Source organism: Spinacia oleracea, chromosome 4 (genome assembly GCF_020520425.1).
Source record: "Spinacia oleracea cultivar Varoflay chromosome 4, BTI_SOV_V1, whole genome shotgun sequence".
Classification (NCBI taxonomy): domain Eukaryota; kingdom Viridiplantae; phylum Streptophyta; class Magnoliopsida; order Caryophyllales; family Amaranthaceae; genus Spinacia; species Spinacia oleracea.
The window spans coordinates 134699673-134722144 of NC_079490.1; the positions used below are offsets into that span (position 1 = coordinate 134699673).

The 22472-nt window shown below is 32.7% G+C and overlaps 1 protein-coding gene across 1 annotated transcript; it reads left to right on the forward strand.

Moving 5' to 3' along the window:
- Positions 1-20462: 20462 nt before the first annotated feature.
- LOC110779987 (probable inactive leucine-rich repeat receptor kinase XIAO) lies at positions 20463-22106 on the forward strand. Its single transcript, XM_021984428.2, has one exon. The coding sequence runs from the start codon at positions 20610-20612 to the stop codon at positions 21780-21782; it is 1173 nt and encodes a 390-aa protein (XP_021840120.1). The 5' UTR covers positions 20463-20609; the 3' UTR covers positions 21783-22106.
- The last annotated feature ends 366 nt before the right edge of the window (positions 22107-22472 follow it).

A 22472-nucleotide genomic window follows, 5' to 3' on the forward strand; every position in this document is an offset into this window, starting at 1 on the left:
CAAGGGATGATGTTGAGATTGCTGTTAGCTTCAAATTGGGTCGACACAAGACAAATGGGTAATTTGAAATCCGAGGACATCGACGGTTGTACGCCGTCAATAACACTGGTTAGAGGTGAGATGTATGAGTTAGTCGTTGAAATCGCTGGTCAAAATAAGAAGTTTATGGTTGTGGATGAGTCTTTTCGCTCAACTGGTGTAGTAGTGTGGTCAATGAGGGAAGATAACTTTTTTTAGCTAGCTTGTTTACGGCAAGGTCAACAACAATCTTATAATTAGAATCATGATCTTGAATTCTTGATTTGATGTCGCGAATCATCATCTTATAATCCGAATCTTTTGTTCATCTTGTCTTTTTAATTAGGTTACGATTTTTACTTTTGTTTATCTCCCGATTTTTTTTTCTAGAATTGAGTTTATTTAATTATTATAGAAATTAGGAAATTTAATTGGAGAATTGTGAATTTTAATTGGGGAATTTTGAAGGTTGATGCATGGAGGAGAGAGAAAGCTTGAACTATCTTTAATGGTGGTTCCATGGCACTGGGGAGAGAAATAGAAGGGAATGGGAGAGATGAGAGAGGAGATGGAGATGGGATGATGGTTGGAGCGAGGTCGACGGAGGCGAGCAGTGGTGTCTGGTGTTCTTTGTGGGTGGTGGCTATGGTGGATTGGTGGTAATGTGGGAAGGAGAGAGAAGATACAGAGGTGAAAGAAGCAAGAGGAAAGAAAGAAAAGAGAATAGGAAGAGAAAAAGGAAAAAGACATGGGCTAATTGGGGTTTAATGGGTTAATTAGATACTAATTAGGTTGATTAGGAGTTGATGACGTCATCATGGGTATTTGGTGTATTAAGTTTTGAATTTGGGGCATTTGGTGTATTATGAAAAGTGCAGGGGTATTTGGTGAATTTCTTCAAAACTCGGGGGCATTTCATGAAAAAACCGTTGAATGAATATATAAATTAAATTGTGAATTGATGTTTAATGAGGAAGATGAAGTGAAATAGTCGTTGAAGCTGTAAAATATTTCGTATGACAAACAATAAAATGAAAAATTGAAACACAAAACAAATTTATATATGAAAATTATATGAGGGTGACATGTGTCAACTAATCATATATGGTAGTGTGATACGTGTGAACTAATCATATATGGTAGGGTGACACGTGTCAACTAATCATTTATGGTTATCCTTTTTAAATACTAGGTATTGATACGGAGTAGTTCTCTTTTATTTTCCAAATCATACATACTTGTGGCCTTATGGGTGTGGACCTGGCCCAGGTCCAAACAATGCAGGCCATACAAACTAACCCAGTCCAAGCTCCAGCAAGTTAGAAGTTTGTCACAAATCGGAGTTTTTGTTAGGTTGGAAGGTGTATAAGATGGGCTCATTGCATGATCAAACGGAACCATGCGATGCACGATCTAATACGAGTACCGAGTACGTGATCAGTTGATCACTGATCACTCGCCAAGTTGCCACATAGCCAGTCTCCAAATTAGGCAGATCAGATGTGTTCGCTGTTCCTCTCAAAAGTAGAAGCAATATATACGGAGTATTTTATACTTCGTTCATACTTTTTTCGATTTTTAGTACTTGTAACGTTGGTAACTTTTATGTAAATCTATGCAAAACTTTGATTATTAATATCTCTAATTCTTTTTAAGTAAAAGTTATAAAAAGCGGAGTAATATTTTTAAAATGCAAATTGAGACGAATCTAACAGGATCCTACATAATTATATTTTATCTTACATATATATAGTATAAATCACCAACATTAGTTAAACTAGAATATATAAATAGTCTAAAATACACAAACGTTACTAATATTAAAAATCGGAGGAAGTACAAAATTACAAGCCGTACAAATTTAAGTGAAAATTGTTAGGACCAGGAGACACACTTCAAATTGTTACTTTATTTGACTTGAGGTTGAAGATTACAGATTAGATTATACAGCACATAGCCAACTAACACGTCACGTAACAGTTGTTAAGAAATTGATTTTAATGATTGTGAAAGATATGATTCCATGTTTCTACAAGTTTTGCTTTTGTTTATACGGATAATCGCCGAAACTAGGAAGACTAGCTACTTCGTATAATTGCTCATTCTTTTGTCACTTAGCTTAACATATACTAGGGTGTGGCCCGGGCGATGTCCCGGTTGTTACATTGAATAATTAAAATTTTAGATTTTTCTTGAGTTCAATATTTGACCAAAATACTTGTATTCTATAGAATGAAAAACATCCGTTAAGTTCGTCAACTACACAGACACGCTACGTCATTTATCATGGCAAATAATTTTTCAATCATATCATCTTACAATTTGTATAATTTATTTTCTCGTAGAACTAAGTGTGCCAATTTAATAAACACCAAATTAGATATATATATGCAGCTATGTAGGGAAATCCTATAGTTAATTCTTATAAGACTTATGACATCATGTTTCTTCATGGATGTCATACTGCTTTATTTTTTTCCCCAAAATAATCCATAGAAATCAAAAAGTCACATAAAAATTTAGTTGTTTTAGACTGCATGTCAACATTTATTTATAAATTAATGTGAAAAGATAAATCACAATTGGTGGTTGGTTAAGATGGTAATGAGAGTTATCATCCACATTTGAGGTCTGGTGTTCGAACCTCATCGTATTGGATTTTGGTCATCCATTACATAACACTTGGTGAGATGATGATGTGGCGAAATGAGGAGAGTACTACGTGACACATATACGTTTTTCACAACGGCTTTTAATATATTAGTATAGAGTATAGATACTAGTATAGTACCCGTGCGATGCACGATTTATAATCTAAATATAAATTATTATGAAATCTGGTAGAGATTATGATCAATATAAAGTTCATAGATATTCTTCAAATAAAAAATAATTAATAATGGATAAATTTATTATTGCTCATTCGGTGTCTTGCTTATTAAAATAATTAAAACAAATAAAGGTACATAGATAAAATTATTTTTATTCTCATTCACCACTTGTGTCAAGCATAAAGTTATCTCACCCGCCTTTCAATTCGTTACTAATACTCACTTAATACTCGCACAAATACTCGTCAACCTGGTTACCCGATCACTTAACAGTTATCTAGACCAAGTACTTTATTGAGCTAGAGATGACTTTGAGGCGGGGCAAGACCTGCACACCAGCACCCACCTACAATTCTCATCTTCATCCCATCCATCCACGATAAGAAAGATACCCACCCATCCCAACCCCGTCTCGAGAGGTACAAAATAAAATTCATCACCTCTTCATCACCCCCATCCCCGTGTATCCACACCAACCCCTAAACTCGACTTTTTTTTTTGGTAAGGGAGTTTTGAATTTTAAAACTCTATTATACAACCTCTGAAAATTCGTCTGTCTGATTAGAGTTACTGAGTAAATAAACAAAACATTATAAAGTTAGATGAAAGATTAGCGGCTCAGACGGTACAATCTGAAATCCATCATCGCCCGCTTCACCCGCGACAAATAACACTTTTGACCCCATTACCCAATAAACTTTCGTCCATCGCCGCCCACTTGGGGCGGATGCACAAGGAGATCTACCAAAAAATCCGCCCCACTAACAATCTGACATCCCTATATTCGATAAATAATCCAATTTTCCTTTCAAATAAATTTTAAATATATTGACTTAAGTTTATTACGAATTTTCAAAATTGATTTTATTAGTTATAATATTCAAAAAAATATATTATTTATGGGTAGTACTCCGTATATATAATTGCTACAAAATAAACATAAGTTAGGAAAACCATATGCGTATGCTCCGAATGTAATATAAAATTGTTGCTCTTTAATTAAGATTCTACTATTTTTTTTCTTTTACTATTTTTTAGTGAGATTAGTCATTATGTTATATAGAAATTTTTTAATATACTATTTTAATTAAAAGAGAGGCGAATCAATGAGTGACACTTGTCATCACCACATTGATTTCCTCTCTTTTAGTATATTATATAGATGTTGTACAAAACTACAAATAATGTTACTTATTATTTGGATGTCTAATTGGCTTTTAATTGGGTTTACTGTCTAAACGTCCGCTTGACTAAATACAATATAAGCTCCAGCCTAACAATGTCTTCATGCTCTATTTAAGTAGCCCAATGCCCATTTAGTAATAGATTCCCTAGCAACACTTATTACACAAACACTATATATATACTGCCACAACGCATATATCAAGGTACACCCATTTATTGCCTTAACACTTACACTCCTCTAGAAATCTCTCTAGATCCGAACAAGTGTTGACTTAGGCATCGGATGAGCTTTCCTCGGAAACACCCCTATGCTAGTAACTTTATCATTGTGCAGGTATATTTGGACTCCACACAATCAGTCAAACAAGATTTTCCATATCAACAAAAGGGTCTTCAATCCAAAATCCATTATTTCAACACCAGAACACCTGCTTAAACAAATTGCACCTACAAATGAGAGGATACCTTTGATTCCTTTGCAAATTGAAAAATTGGCAATTATTTTATGCAATCTACCATTCTAACTTTCAAACTATCTATAACAAGTTTCATTTGAGTAAAACTTTGCCATTTGAATGAAGACTATATATAATGAATCAACATTAAGCAAATTCAAAATTGACTCGATATTAGTGAGCAACTCGACTAAGGAAAATAGTTAAAACTTCTTTTCTACTTATGTTGTGACTTAAGTGTAGGCGGCTCAAGTTCAAATCCATCTACAAGTATATAGTAACATATTTTGCAATCAACAAATTCGCATCTACAGTTCTTTAAGACTAACTAAATTGACTTGGACCAAATTGAAGATTAATACAACAAATAATCACCTTTGTTATTCCCAAAAAGGTAGAGCAGTAAGTAGTACGGAGTACTAACTAATACTCCGTAACTAGTATAGGACCCGTGCGATGCACGATTTATATATTTTAGCTTTAAGTGCAAAGTTCAATTAATTTAGAAAAGAAACATAGAAAAATACATAGATTTTTTTATTCCTTTTCACGCACCACCCATAGTTTCATGTTAGGTATAAAAGTCAGTTACCATCCTGTATTAGACCTTATAACCAAATTGGTAAAAAAAAGTGGATGTTAAGCGACAAATTGGTAAAAAATGTGTCTTAGGCGACAATTTGGTAAAAAAAAAGTGACTAAGGCGACAAATTGGTAAATTTAAATCACAATGGCGACGAATAAGTCACAAAACCGATCGGAATTTAGAAAACCTAATCGCGTGACTCACACGCTCTTAATATTGTTTTTTCCAAAAAAAAAAAATCATTTTCCTGCAATTTAATTTTATGATTAGTACTTTTGTAAAAAAAAAAAAAAATCGTAATTAATTTCCTCTCCTTCTCCTTCTCTTTCATTTTCTCTCTCTTCTCCTTCTCTTCCATTTTTGTGAAGTGCCCTAATAATGATGTTACTAGGGGCCACAACATCCGTGATAATATCCCTACTGAATCATTATTGAAATTATCAGTTTATTCATCAAATTGGTACTAATTAATTAATTAATTTCAATTGTAATTTCAATGGAATACTAATTATCAAACCCAAATTTCACTAATCAAGTAAGCACTGCATTTTAAACCTAATTTCATCAATTAAACAAGCATAATTATAATAACCCTAATTTTTAAACCCCAATTTTCACAATCAAGCTAGTAATCAAATCTTAAATCCTGAATTTTCGATTACAAGCGACCAATTTTCATAACCAACCAGTCATAATCAAACATCAACCACATTACAAATTGGCATTTGAAAAGACAAAAGCAAGAAATTAACTCAGAAATTCACCTTTACCACGCCATCCTTGTGTTAATGATACTCTTCCTTTATTTTTATTGAGTTGACTCAGTAATTCTTCAGCAATGGTGGGTAAGCACAAAAATGGAAGAGAAGGAGAAGAGAGAGAAAATGGAAGGGAAGGAAAAGGGGAGAAAATTAATTACGATTTTTTTTTAAAAAAAAAGTATTAATCAAAAAATTAAATTGCAGGAAAATGAAGAAAAAAATCGGAAAAAACAATATTAAGAGCGTGTAAGTCACGCGATTAGGTTTTCTAAATTCCGATCGATTTTGTGACTTATTCGTCGCCGTTGTGATTTAAATTTACCAATTTGTCGCCTGAGACACTTTTTTTTACCAATTTGTCGCTTAACGTCCACTTTTTTTTACCAATTTGGTTAAAAGGCCCGGCCTCCTGTATTATGAGAGATGTCACTTCTCAAGTTAGACCGTTGAACCTGACTGGTTGGTCCGATCGTGTAGAACCCAAACCGTTAATAACCCGCGTGCTGGAAACGAAGACCCGGTCCGATTATATTCAACCCGAACCGATCGGAAAATATTAACCCGATTAAGATCTAAAAACGGATAACAAACCCGTTCCGCAACAACCCGATCAGTTTCAACCCGAACCGAATGGATCTGAAAGTCGTTAATGACCCAATCTATTTCAATCCAATCCGTTTGAACCCTAGGAAAACCCGTTTACAATACGAAATGTTTTAACGCGTAACCCGCTTAATCGGAATCGTTTATAACCCATAACCCGTTTAATCCCGCTAGTGATCTTAAATTCTTAACACTTTTAAAAGTCAATTATTGTCTTTGTCCCCCTAATTAAGGCCTCAATATAAGAATTTATAAACGTACTAAAAATTGTGATTTTATAATTTGGAATCGAATTCACCTGACCCGAAGTACAACCTTCTTCCCATTTCATCCTGCTACTGATTTATCCACATTGTATGAACTTATCGATAAAAACCTAAACCGAGATAAACTTGAACCCGATGTAACACTGCTATAAATGTTCAACCCGATCTATTTCAGATCCGATATTAAGTTCAAATACTATCTCATTTTTATTGTGTTACCCGTACCCATTTTAAGTACCCGCCCAATCTCAGGTATATTCTCTTGAAGTCAGGTTTGATCAAATCAATAAATTTTTACTATTAGATTTAATCAGTTCCAAGTCCAGTAAGTTTAGATAAGTTCAGATTAATTCGAAAAATTTATTTCAAATAAGGTGAAGAGAACGCACCCAACCTCTATTTTTCTATGGTCCCCTCACTTATTATATATGTGGTCAAAATAATAATGAATAATTGATTATACTTTGTAGAGTATTTACGAAAGAAAGAAACTATATTTGCTAAAACGCAAAACCAAAGAAAACCTACATACCACGTCACCACGAATAATACAATTTTATCTCTATGAATGTCCATCACTCGTCGAATCACTACTTATATATTCCCGTACGTCTAACAGGGTGGGGACAGACAAATGTTCATTCAACCCGCTTCACCGATTTTGTTATTTTAATTGTGATATAAACATTTTATGGAGTTATTTAAGATAATAATATCATTAAATTGAGAATACGCGGGTATTAGTGAATTAATTTGGTGATAGTTTCATACCTTATTGATGTGTTTCCAGTACATTAATAAATAGCGGGACAACTTTAATAGCGCACACAAATTTTGATAGAATATTAAATCATTTATGCGATAATACAAAAGAAAATGTAAAGAACATTTTGGGACACCCCAAAAGAAAAGCGTAAAAAGAGACGGAGGGAGTAGTTGTTATCAATTTTTTATCAGCCCGTCTCCTGTGTGGCGAGTCACACCATCAACTTGACAGTGTGACGCGCACACACGAAATTGGATTCGCAGCTCAAACACCCCCCAGTGTTTCTGTATGTTATATCCGCTAGAGAAAATAGCATACAAGCGACATGGAACCATGGTTAGAACATTTGGGTGTGTCTTGCTTGATTTTGGGTTCAAACCCTATTACTGGTTGTTTTTCACCTTGTTTTTAAGTAAACACACAATGCCAAAGGGGACTACGGTTTACGGAGTATATTTTTTTGGTAAAGGGTTATTTTGACATATTTTCTTGAGTTACCTATTATGTTATTTGGGAGTTACTTAATATAATATTTAGTGTTACTATTTTACTACTCTATAATAAGGGATATTAACTTTTTCTTGAACGGTTACTTTTTAATCATTTTGTTGAGTAATATAGTGTTTTGATGATTATGAACAAATGATGATTATCTAACTAATGTGTGTATTGTTTAGATGTGCATGAACAAGTAATGACGGTTAATACAGATCATTTAGTTGGAAGATTATGAAGATATATACAAGAAGAAGTGAAGTTCCTGAAAGGAACTCAAGAAGTGAAGGGAACTTCAGAAGAGAAGTCTAATTATATAAGTATACCATTAGACTTAGAGTTTGTGTCCTTAACTACTGCATACTTGTTTATTAGTTTAGTTTTCTTCATCTTGCTTGTATTGGTTGTCATCACTGACTTTATGGTTTTGATGACAACTAGCAAACGACTAACCTATGTTTGAGTTCCAATATGTATACGAAACAAATATAGGTTTGATGAAGAAACAAACATGAAGAGTTCAAGTCAATAAATCAAGTATCCAAGCTGCAACAAAGTTCTTCAAAGGAACACAAACAGATCAGTTCCTCAGCAGATCCTACGAGGAACAACGAGTATAAAGTTCCTGAGTAGGAACAAGCATGGAGAAGTTCCAGAGGCGGAACTATCAACATGAGGCTCTTGAGTTGGAGCATCATGAAGCATGAAGAAGAAAATAAGAGTTTATTTTCTATGATTCATGTAAGTATGTAGAAACTTGAATAATTGAGGAACACGGTGCCAAAAGGAACTTGTCGGAACTTATGAGAAATAACGTCAGTTTATCTTCCTAGAATACTCCTAGTTTTAAGGTAATTTTAAGTGTCAATAATGTGGCTTTTAACACTCCTAGTTGTTAGGGATTTACCTTTGACTTTGAGTATTTATCTCCTAGTAAAACTCTATTTATTTATGTTTTTAAAATAAAAGATAATTTTTATAAAATCTTATTTTAATTAGGATTCTGATTTTTATATCATATATTTATTTATTTATTATTTAAAATTCGTTTTTAATAATGTCCTATTCATTCTAGGATTTGTTTTGAATATCTTTTGTAGTTTAATGTGTTTAAAATTTTATTTTTAATAAATAAAAAATAATTAATCTTTTTGTAAAATAAAATCTGATTGTTAGTTATTTTATTTTAATAAAATTTATTTTTCTATTTTTTATAAAATCTCATTGTTTTACGTTGTTTTGGAAAAACTACACTAGTGGAGAAATAATAGGAGATCATGGAAAACCTGATTATGCTTAGCCCTAACTCCATGATTTTCTCTACTGACTAAAGTCATGGGATCATGCCTAAATTGAAGGGCTTAGTGGTTGTTAGTGGAGAAGATTGTGGAGAAAGTGGTTGAGGTTTCTTCCTCTATAAAAGGAGAGCTTTCTCATTCATTCAAGAGTGTCTGACTTCTCGGTCATTCCACAGAGTCTGGTTTACGTGGAAGGTAATTAAAGAAGATATATTTGTTCTACGTTTTTTAGTCAGTTCCTGCAGTTCCGAGTTCCTGTCAGTTCCGAGTTCCTTTACAGTTATTCACTCTCTACATATTAGAGTTTAATCAATTATCAAATGTCTATATTTTAAGAGTTGTTCAAGGGTTGAGTGAGCTCTTGTAATGGGTAATTTGTCAAGGGTTTGAGTGAATTCTTGTATAAGTTTTGGGCAGGAACTTGAGTGAGTTCCTGATGTGTATGGGGTAGGAACTTGAGTGAGTTCCTGTTGTATTTGGGGAGGCTTTGAGTGAAGTCTATGAGAGAGAAGCTGATAGGCTTTGAGTGAAGCAAAAGAGTCAAGAGAGACTTCTAGGGAAGTCAGTGAGAGCGTAGTTGTTTGAGGAACAACTATTGGAACTTGAGTTCGTAGAGGAACTCAAGTAATGCCCGAGTTCCTTATAGGTTTGTAACTGAGTTGTTGCCCTATAGTGAAAAGAGTTTAAGTTGAAATCCCTAGTGGGTCGAGGTTTTCTTTCTAGTTGGGCGTAGAAAGTTTCCTCGTAAAATCTCTCTTGCATTGTTTCTCTACTTGCTTAAAGTTTCTTTATAATTCCGCAAAATTGGCTAGAAAGTTCCATACTACAATTCACCCCCCCTCTTGTAGTGTTCCATCCGAATAACAATTGGTATCAGAGCCGGAACTCGCTGATAAGCAGGAAACCCTGCTGAGTTAAGTTCCTGGAATGAGGAACAATTACAAGAAACTTGATGAAAGGAACTCGATCCTACCCATTCAAAGGAACAAGGCAGATCTGACTTTTATTGTTGAATAAAAGTCAGTCAAGGTATAACTGGCGATCTTCTAAGGTAAATATCTATTCCTTTAGACCTTCTTTGTGTGCATACATTAATTTATTGCGTGTTCCTTGCATTGTTTCTAATGGAACTTCTGTTTTGTTTTGATTTAAAATTGAATTTGAAAAATCTAAAATCTATATTTAATAAATGATTTTTCAATTTATTTTTTCAAACTTCAGTACATTAAATTTATTTCAAGGAAACGTATTTTGAAAATGCATATATGTGGAACTCGGAGTTTTTAATTTTTAGGCAACAAAATATCCTACTTATTTTTTCTCTGCCTAAAAACTATTATTTTATATGCTTCATGAATATATTGAATATCATTTATATGAAGGCATATTGTATCTTGGTATTAGTTGTTGTGTTGATTAATTTCTTAACAGTTACTACTAACAAGAAGGGACCCAAATCTGTTGGGTTCCCTCGACAAAGAAATTGGTACAGGAACAAACAAAGGTGCACATTAATATGTCAGAGTTCCTGTTAATTTAAGTTCTACATTGAGGAACTCGCTGGATCATTGTTGACCCACGAGTTATACTTAGGAACTCACGAAGGTGCGACATTATAAAAATACATTACATCATCTCCCCACATCCGAACAAGGATCAAAATCCGAAGAGAAACTTTCGAATAAAGGAACTCATTTCAGCACCATTCCAAGGAACAGATAAAGGCTGCAACGAAAAGATCCTTAATGATACAGTTAAGGTAAACATCTAATTTTTGAGATCTTTATATGCATACGCTATTTATTTAAATCAAGTTCCTAACAACGTTTTATGAAAATTGTTCAAATATATTTTAAAATTTGTTTAATCGATTTTGGATTGTCTCAAATATGTTTTTGTGAGACAAATTTCAGATTCTAAAACTGATTTTGCATTCATGCATTATTTGAATGGTTCAAGGAACAAGACAAAGGAACAATGCATATAGCCACTCTTGGAACTTGGTTTCCCTGCAAAGGAAACTTTATTCTTTGGGCTGCATAATTTAATGTTATATCATTTTATTGTCCAAATAACGGATTTTTCATGTATTATGAGTATATTGAATATTTATTATATGTATGCATGTTAAATCTTAGATCTAGCAGTTTAAAATAATCTTTTTCTAAGATGCTACTGCTAAAAAGAAAGGAACTGAAATTATGTCAGGTTCCCAAGACCATGAATTGTTTACAGGTCTGTTAGTATACAATTTTTGTATACTTTAATCTTCTAAATTATGCTACCTAAATATATTTACTACTAATGCATGATTTTGGAAGGTAGTAGAAGCGAAATTATTTTTACAGGTTTATAACTCATGATTGAGTGTGTGTATGAGGTAAAGGAACAACATCAGAACTACACCAAGAAAAAATGAGTTGGAAATCCATTAGATTCGTTGGAACAGTGAAGAGGAACTCAGGCTCGGAACTTGGAACTTAAGATGTAAACTAGTTCCAGTTCCACCAGCATGTAAGTTCCTTCCAAATATGATGGGTCATATCAACGAATCAACTCACATGCACTATATAATTGGAAGTCACTTTGAACATCTCAAAGGAACTCAATCATGTGAAATGCTAGTAAGGTTGTTCCCTCATTTTACTTGTGTTAATTAATGTTGAATTTTTTATATAAACCTGTTTCTCTTAAATTATTGTGCAAACTAACCTTATTTGTGTTATAGGTTTTGTTTTGGAATTTAATATGTATAAAATGCATAATAATAAGTTTCATTGATCAAAGGAACTCTTCCTAAGTTCTGGTGAAACAATCAGCGAACTCAAGGTTACAGTAACTTGATAAATGGTGCATAAACTATTTGATAGCAAATTTTTGGTGTCAAAGTTTTTCATGTACAAGTTCTTGGTTCATGTTAACCTAAGTTCCATGGAACAAAATATATGTTTCATGTTTCTTTCGTGAAGTAACTTTTTCAGGAACATCATATTTTGTTATTATGTCTGATTATATATATATTTACTTTAGACTAACCCGCTAATCATAACTTTGCACAAAAGTACTACACTTGAGTGTTATTTTTTCCCAGATTACTCATATTAAAATAACTCAAGATGGAGAATGGTCATGAAGACCATAGGAACATGTTCTAGCTTACTTGTAACATGAAAAATGAGGTGGCTACAACTAAGGGGGAACAACTCGTTATATCTCGACAATGATTGTTCTATGAAAGAAAATTCACTATTATCGTTTGGTTGCTACCTACATTGGAAACTTATAACTTTTGACAGTTAAGGTAAGATTGGTTCCAAATGAAAAGTTGGTAAGTCAAGTTCCTGTTCCATTGTGAATTTTTATTGTCGAGTAATTAATGCACATTTGTTTAGAGTTTCCAAAATTATGTTTTCTCTGGTAATTTTAAAAATAAATTACATCATCAGTAATAAATGTCATAGTTGAAGGGAATCAAAGAGAGAACACATACTTTGTGGATCACAATTTGGTTCCTAACAATAATTTGATATTTCTAGGGGTTATTGAAGATGATCCAGAGTTTACAACAAATATAAAAATGTGCGTTGAAATAAGTGAATATATTACTTGTGATTGAAACTAACATGACTATTCCCAGCAACAGGTTAAAGTTTATTTCAATATTGAACTCGCAAGTTCCTGTAGAACTAATCGAGTTTCTAATGATAAAATATGTCACTATTAAAAGCAACAGTAGCCAGCTACATAAGTTCATGTCGAGGAACTTCAAACTAAGGTTCAAGTTCCAGTTCATGAAGCTGAAGATCAACTCGATCAATCAATATCATGCAACAAGTTCCACGACTGCTCTAGTAGTAGAGAAATTGCCAGATTCATTTATCGAGTTCCTGTGTGCACTACAACATTCATTCAATCAATTTTTCAATGACATCGACAAAGGAACTCAGAGAAGGTTGGTTCTTGAAAGGAACAACCAGTCAGAAAGATGTGAGGGCATCAAGATGATGGAACTAGCACTCAAGGAACTCGAACATAAATTCATCAAAATTAGTCCAGCACATCAAAGTAATCATACACATGGTGAAAAATTATATAAGGTACATTTTTTTTGTTATATTGTTTACTTATTAATTTAATTGTACACGTCTTGAAATGCATTATGTGATTATGCTTTCCTTATGATTTCATCTATTCATGGACTGTTTAAAGGATCAATACTTAATGAAGCAATGGCATGAGCATAACATAGTCTTTTCCATGAGTTTTGTTGATTTGGAACTCCTACACATATTTAGATAAGGCAATTATGTATGCTTAAAGTAAATGTGTCACACTTATATTTTGTGCTGTAAAAGGCATACTCACTTGCCCAAAGAGTATTAGATGTCTCATAATAGAACTATATGGATGCTATCAAACAAGAAAATCCTAAGTTGCCAAAGAAACAATGGAAGAAACATTGATGGAACTAGACAAGTAGATTCCCATAAAAATATTTCTTTATCTTGCTTAATATTGTCAGAGGGAACAAACCTATATTTTAACCAACTTCCACTTATCCACACCATATGTATTTGAAGAACAACATCTTTCCACAAGACTGGTTTGTGTGTTCGTGATTGGGTTGAGCATTATACTACATTCGCAAAGAGTGTTCTATTGTGCCGAGCCATTAGCATTATTCTACAACCTTTGGGTTGTGTGTCCGTGCTAAGTACAATCATACTCTACAATCCAGTATTGTATCTCTACGTTGTATTCTTTATTCCTATCATTAACATTTCATAACTTCGAAGATCCTTATTTCCAAAATTATCATTCCACTCATATCCCGACACTTCAAATATACTACTTCCCACGAGCTCTAAGTTAATATTCATCGATTTGTATGGTTTGATGATACATAAAGAGTTATAAATGGATGGATACATTTTGAGGGGGAAGTTTGTGGAAGAAGTGAGAAGCAAGTTTATTATACCTTATCAATTGATATTTCGAGGGAAATCATTAGATGGAGCTACACTTACAAGCTCCAAAATGAAGAGAGGAATGGTAAGGAACTCTGGGGGAATAAGGAAGGAACAAATGTAAATGATTCATATTTGGTGGTGGAACTCAAGTATGTATGAATATATTTTCTCTTTACTGTTGTACTTAAAAACTCTTGGAAAGTGCCACAACGTGTAATGACACCCTTGTTTTTTTTTTTTAAAAAAAAAAAAAAAAAAAAAATGTATGGTGAAAAAAAAAAAAAAAAATGAAAAAAAAAAAAAAAAAATAAAAAAAAAAATAAACAAGGGTGATCAAATCTTTATTATTTCCTAGATGACATATGATTCTGAAGACGTTTACTCATGGAATCAGTTGAAAGGGGAACATAAGCAAAAATTGAAAGAACTTGATGAAATATGTTCAAGTTCCTTTTATCAGTGTGTTTCTCAAGGAAAGTTGGTGGTTGACGAGAAGTGAACTTGATTGGTACATATCATGGTTATGTTTAGAAGAAATTTCAAGATTGTGAGGTAAAGTGATAAACTCTAATGATTGTTGAGAACCTCACTTTGAAAACCTAACTATAGAGCACACTATCTATTTCAAAGTTCCCTCTATTCAAATTGCTCCATAAATTTCTTTCATACTTCTTTGAGCCCGATATTACAATATCATACTCTCTTAATCCATTTTTGAATTTCAAATTTGATCTATGCTTGACTTTAATTTATTATTTGTCAAGTTCCTTCAGTAATTTTAAAGTTGGATCTTTGGATTGTGAATTGGAAATTCGCGTAGCATATGCATCCTAAGTTTGAAAATTGAGCATCTTGAGACTTTTAGGACTAACAAGTGTTTAACCTTTATGGTGGTAATTGTGGCATATAGCAATATGTATATATGATTTACCTAAAGCAAATATGTGTAAGAATGTCCTTTTCGATAATGACAAAAGGGGGAAGATTATGTATAATGCTTATTGTCTAATATAGTCAAGTCTAAATCCTCTTATGCATGACTTGTTCAATAGTTTCCAGTCTGTATTATTAAGGGGGAATTAATGTACATCTTTAATGTTTAATTTGCGATAAGCATCATTTGTTTGTCATCATCAAAAAGGGGGAATATTGTTGAGTAATATAGTGTTTTGATGATTATGAACAAATGATGATTATCTAACTAATGTGTGTATTGTTTAGATGTGCATGAACAAGTAATGACGGTTAATACAGATCATTTAGTTGGAAGATTATGAAGATATATACAAGAAGAAGTGAAGTTCCTGAAAGGAACTCAAGAAGTGAAGGGAACTTCAGAAGAGAAGTCTAATTATATAAGTATACCATTAGACTTAGAGTTTGTGTCCTTAACTACTGCATACTTGTTTATTAGTTTAGTTTTCTTCATCTTGCTTGTATTGGTTGTCATCACTGACTTTATGGTTTTGATGACAACTAGCAAACGACTAACCTATGTTTGAGTTCCAATATGTATACGAAACAAATATAGGTTTGATGAAGAAACAAACATGAAGAGTTCAAGTCAATAAATCAAGTATCCAAGCTGCAACAAAGTTCTTCAAAGGAACACAAACAGATCAGTTCCTCAGCAGATCCTACGAGGAACAACGAGTATAAAGTTCCTGAGTAGGAACAAGCATGGAGAAGTTCCAGAGGCGGAACTATCAACATGAGGCTCTTGAGTTGGAGCATCATGAAGCATGAAGAAGAAAATAAGAGTTTATTTTCTATGATTCATGTAAGTATGTAGAAACTTGAATAATTGAGGAACACGGTGCCAAAAGGAACTTGTCGGAACTTATGAGAAATAACGTCAGTTTATCTTCCTAGAATACTCCTAGTTTTAAGGTAATTTTAAGTGTCAATAATGTGGCTTTTAACACTCCTAGTTGTTAGGGATTTACCTTTGACTTTGAGTATTTATCTCCTAGTAAAACTCTATTTATTTATGTTTTTAAAATAAAAGATAATTTTTATAAAATCTTATTTTAATTAGGATTCTGATTTTTATATCATATATTTATTTATTTATTATTTAAAATTCGTTTTTAATAATGTCCTATTCATTCTAGGATTTGTTTTGAATATCTTTTGTAGTTTAATGTGTTTAAAATTTTATTTTTAATAAATAAAAAATAATTAATCTTTTTGTAAAATAAAATCTGATTGTTAGTTATTTTATTTTAATAAAATTTATTTTTCTATTTTTTATAAAATCTCATTGTTTTACGTTGTTTTGGAAAAACTACACTAGTGGAGAAATAATAGGAGATCATGGAAAACCTGATTATGCTTAGCCCTAACTCCATGATTTTCTCTACTGACTAAAGTCATGGGATCATGCCTAAATTGAAGGGCTTAGTGGTTGTTAGTGGAGAAGATTGTGGAGAAAGTGGTTGAGGTTTCTTCCTCTATAAAAGGAGAGCTTTCTCATTCATTCAAGAGTGTCTGACTTCTCGGTCATTCCACAGAGTCTGGTTTACGTGGAAGGTAATTAAAGAAGATATATTTGTTCTACGTTTTTTAGTCAGTTCCTGCAGTTCCGAGTTCCTGTCAGTTCCGAGTTCCTTTACAGTTATTCACTCTCTACATATTAGAGTTTAATCAATTATCAAATGTCTATATTTTAAGAGTTGTTCAAGGGTTGAGTGAGCTCTTGTAATGGGTAATTTGTCAAGGGTTTGAGTGAATTCTTGTATAAGTTTTGGGCAGGAACTTGAGTGAGTTCCTGATGTGTATGGGGTAGGAACTTGAGTGAGTTCCTGTTGTATTTGGGGAGGCTTTGAGTGAAGTCTATGAGAGAGAAGCTGATAGGCTTTGAGTGAAGCAAAAGAGTCAAGAGAGACTTCTAGGGAAGTCAGTGAGAGCGTAGTTGTTTGAGGAACAACTATTGGAACTTGAGTTCGTAGAGGAACTCAAGTAATGCCCGAGTTCCTTATAGGTTTGTAACTGAGTTGTTGCCCTATAGTGAAAAGAGTTTAAGTTGAAATCCCTAGTGGGTCGAGGTTTTCTTTCTAGTTGGGCGTAGAAAGTTTCCTCGTAAAATCTCTCTTGCATTGTTTCTCTACTTGCTTAAAGTTTCTTTATAATTCCGCAAAATTGGCTAGAAAGTTCCATACTACAATTCACCCCCCCTCTTGTAGTGTTCCATCCGAATAACACATTTCGCGTAATTTATTTTATAAAAGTTGGTTACTTAATAATGGGGGATGAGTACTTCGTATTAAGGGATATTAACCTTTTTAAAAATGTTATTTTTTAATCATTTTGAGTTACTTACTTGATAAAAATTTGTTACTTATTAAACTGGAGATGAGTTATTATTTTACAATTCCATATCAAGGGATACTACTTTTAATCATTTTGAGTTACTTATTTTACAAAATTTTGTTACTTATTTAACGAAAAATGAGTTACTATTTTACTACTCCATATTATGGGATACAAAATATGAACTCTTTTTTCAAAGGTATTACTTTATTATTATTATTATTATTATTATTATTATTTTGAGTTACTTATATTTTATAAAAATGGGTTAATTGTTATAAGGGAGATGAGTTACTATCCTACTAAACCGTATTAAGGGCTATTAATTATTATAAAAGAGATGAGTTATTATTTTACTCTCCTTATTAAGATATCTATATACTAAACGAAAGAAAATTCTATATTAGGAATTGTATATTAATAAAATAATATATGTGCTTGCTAATTAATAAGGTAATCTACTAATATATATTTTGAACGAAGTCAATATTAGGAGAAGTTATTACGTCAATATTAGGAGAGTTATTCTTATTATATATTTGGAACCATAAGATCTTAATACTCCGTATTCTATAGTAGATTATATTTAAATATCATCTGAATATTCTATATTAGATTTCTAACTATATTCTAAAGTATCTAATCTAATATATATATATATATATATATATATATATATATATATATATATATATATATATATATATATATATATATATATATATATATATATATATATATATATATATATATATATATATATATATATATAAAGGGGCATATTGCTGAAATATTAGAGCGCCACCTAGGATTACTAATGGTTTCGGCCAATAAAAAATAAGATTTCTAATTTATTTTTGAATTAAAAAAAATCAAGTGCCATGTAGATAATTAATTAGGTGCCACGTAGATATTTTAATTAATTAATTACTAATATATACAACTCTATCCAAAATCAAACACTCTAATAGTTAAAAAAATAAATCTAAAATAAAATTCATCCATAATCAAACACTAATCTAAAATAAAATTCATCCATAATCTAAATTATCTTTTACTATGATAAGTAAATTTTACGTTAAATTAAGTGTGGGATAATATCAATAATTAGAGTTCATAACATACTAAACTCTATGTGATGAAATAGATCTATATAAACCCATGAGGTGAATTGTCAACCCACTCCACCAAACCAACATCTACTTTAGATTTTATGTTTTCTTAGTTTTTTTTTTCCTTCAATTCGTTTTTTTCCTTTGATTAATTCAATTTGTTAATTTTGTTTTGTTGGTTGAGTTTGTTTAATTAGTTCATAATTAATATAAAACTAAATTCAATGCAAAATCAAAAACTATTCTAATCTAATACTTCCTCTGTTTCGCAATAGATGCAATTTCTTTTTTCACGTATCCCAACATGCTTCTTTGAATATTAATATCTCTAATTGCGTGTAAGGAAAAATTATAAAAAACTGATATTTGGAATCCTCACATTGATAAGAATTTAACAAGATCTCACTTGATTATGTTTGTTTTTATATAATGTGAAAGAATAATTGTCAAAGTTAGTTAATGAATAGTGTCCAAAAGAGAAATGATGCATCTATTGCGGAACGGAGGAAGTACGAATTATATAAAATTGGTATATACATACTCCCTCCGTTCTTAAATATTAGTCCCCTTTTGACTTTTTCATCCATTTCAACTCAATATTTAAACATTAATATCCCCAACTGCGTATGTTATATTTGCTGAATTATTAGAGCGCCACATAGGATTACTAATGATTTCGGCCAACGAAAAATAAGATTTCTACTTTATTTTTGAATTAAAAAAATCAATTGTCACGTAGATAATTAATTAGGTGCCACGTAGATGTTTTAATTAATTAATTACTAATATATACAACTCCATCTAAAATCAAACACTCTAATAATTAAACAATAAATATAAAATAAAATTCATCCGAAATCAAACACTAATCTTAAATAAAAAAAATCAATTTAAAATCAAACATTAATCCAATATTAGAGCGCCACGTAGGAAATCTAATGGTTTCGGCCAATGAAAAATAAGATTTTATAATTGATTTTGAATTAAAAAAGTCGAGTGTCACGTATATAAATAATTAAGTTCCACGTATTAATTAATTATTATTATTACACATATACAATTTCATTTAAAAACAAACACTCTCATAATTAAAAAAGAATCTAAAATGAAATTCAATGCAAAATCAAAAACTATTCTAATCTAATACGAAGTATATAAAATTGGTATATACATACAGAGTAGGAGTTTTATTTAAATATAACGATTAATAGAATCCGTGCATCGCACGGGGTAAATCTAGTAATATAAATATATTAAGAATTTAGTGTTTTAAAAAAAAATTAATTTTTTTACACAGGGACACTTGTCAGCTCCAGATGGAGCGCCCTGTGTTTTACTAGAGTATATAGATTCACAATAAACACTTTATACACATGCGAGATACGTTTAGTAAAAAGAAATGATCACATCATTGTTTTTTCGCATATCAAATATGTGTGGTAACACACATATCAGCTAAAAGACAAATAGCTAAAAGAAAAAAAAGGAAGTACCATTCATGTAAAAAAAGTATCATTCTGTAAAAAAAAAAATACCATTTTTATTTAAAAAAGTACCATTTAATTTCTTTTTTGTCATTTTTTCTATTTTGTCTTTTGCTATGATATGCATTTGCAAGCACAAATCTGATATCCGAAAATACGTCCTCCCTCCACAATGTCAATTTACCAACCTTCTATAACGCTATGTGTGAATGAGTGATGATTCAAATGATGACCCACAAGAATTGGATAATATCTGAGTGTTACATTCAACTAACACACTGTCCTCAAAATATGCATACAATTCCTCATGTGTACATGACTACTTGATGTACATTTTAGTGGCAATCCACCAAAAAAATCATCTTATTATATAAATCCAACATTTCAACCCCATTAATCCATTATACACCACACCACCACCTTGCTCTCTTCCACCAAAAACCCCTCAAAATTAAAATTTCATCACCATGCTTAAACCCCACCACCGCCTCCATCTCCACCTCTTCTTTTTATTCCTTCACCTCCCATTTTCTCTCTCCGCCACCTCCCCTGCCGACATCGCCGCCCTCAAATCATTCAAAGCCGCCATTGACCCGTCAACAATCCGTCCATCTTCCTGCCTAGGAAGCTGGGATTTCTCTTCCGACCCCTGTTTAACACCAAGAACAACCCACTTCATTTGTGGTCTCACTTGCTCCCCTGATTCAACCCGAGTTGTCTCAATCACTCTCGACTCAGCCGGCTACTCAGGAACCCTTACCCCACTCGTTTCCAAACTCACCCAGCTCGTTCTCCTCGACCTCGGCCAAAACTCGTTCCATGGAACTATCCCACTTTCTCTCTCCTCGCTCTCTCTCCTCCAATCTCTTTCTCTCAGATACAATTCCTTCTCCGGCCCACTTCCTTCTTCCATAGCCACCCTCACATCACTTCAAGACCTTGACCTCTCTGGTAATCTCCTGTCGGGCCCACTCCCGAATACTCTGTTTTCTCTCTCTCATTTGACCAGGCTTGACCTCAGCTTCAACAAATTTTCCGGCAATCTCCCCAAACTACCCCCGAATTTACTCGAGATTGCGATCAAAGCAAACTCGTTATCCGGGCCCATCGTAAAAACCTCCTTCATCGGGTTAACTCGGCTTGAAACGGTTGAACTCAGTGCCAACTCGTTCACCGGAGTTTTACAATCATGGTTCTTCCAACTCCCCGGGTTACAGCAAATCAACCTCTCCAATAACAGCTTGTCAGGTGTCGAGATCTGGAAGCCTAACAGAGGGTACAGCAGCGGATTAGTAGCAGTTGATTTGGGGTTCAACAAAATCGAAGGGTATTTACCGGTGAGCTTATTGGGATTCCCTGCTTTAGCGTCACTATCGTTACGGTACAACCGCTTACGTGGAACAATCCCATTGGAGCTCTGCAAGAAGGGAACCATAAAGAGACTGTACCTGGACGGAAATTACTTAACTGGGACACCGCCGGCGGGATTTTTTCCTGGCGTTGGAAAAGAATCTCCGGTGGCCGGAAGTTTTGGGGATAATTGTCTGCGGGGATGTCCACCGAAGTCGCAGCTATGCCTGCCTTCACAGAAGCCAATGTCAGTTTGTAAGCAAGTTTACGGCGGTAAAAGGCATGGCTAAAAACAATTGAAGAGTCAAATTTGTCGGGAAAATTTCAAAATATTTAATGTTTAATTTATTTTTTCAAAATGTTGTTTGAAGGAATAAATTTCTACAGTACTTGCTGAGGTGGCGCGTGTTGTTTTTCTCTAGTGGAGAGAAATGATGGCCGTTGATGAGGTGAGAAGAGAGATTGCGGTGTTTCCTATAACTAATTTTGCATGTGCGTATAAATTTTACTTTAAGGCTGTTTTTGGTAGTGTAGTACAGCTAGTAGTACTCCACTTTGTAAAAGTGTACAATAATGTGTATATCATATCAGGAGTATCTTTCATTTCATGCAAATCTATCGGAATTTCTTCATTAAGAAGTTTGCCCATGGTGACGTTAAAAATATTGGCAATGCCAAATAAATTTACCAAATACTATGCAACATGCAACACCTGGTATGGTGGGAGAAATTAATACTTCCAAAGATTGTTATTAGTCACCACCTTCGCTAAAGATGGGAAGCCTATTGGAATTGTCACAAACTTATATAGTCTTTGAAATATCACATCATTTTGTTTTTTACACTATTTATATTACGATTTTGGCTACTTTTTTTTATTCATACGTAAGAACTTTATATTGATATATACTCCGTATTTTCTTTCAAAAAAAAAATATCAACTTTTTTATAATTTGTACTTATCATTGATTTAAGATATT

Excerpts from the sequence above, each read along its gene's own strand:
- LOC110779987 (XM_021984428.2), top strand. The coding sequence starts at position 20,610 with ATGCTTAAACCCCACCACCGCCTCCATCTCCACCTCTTCTTTTTATTC.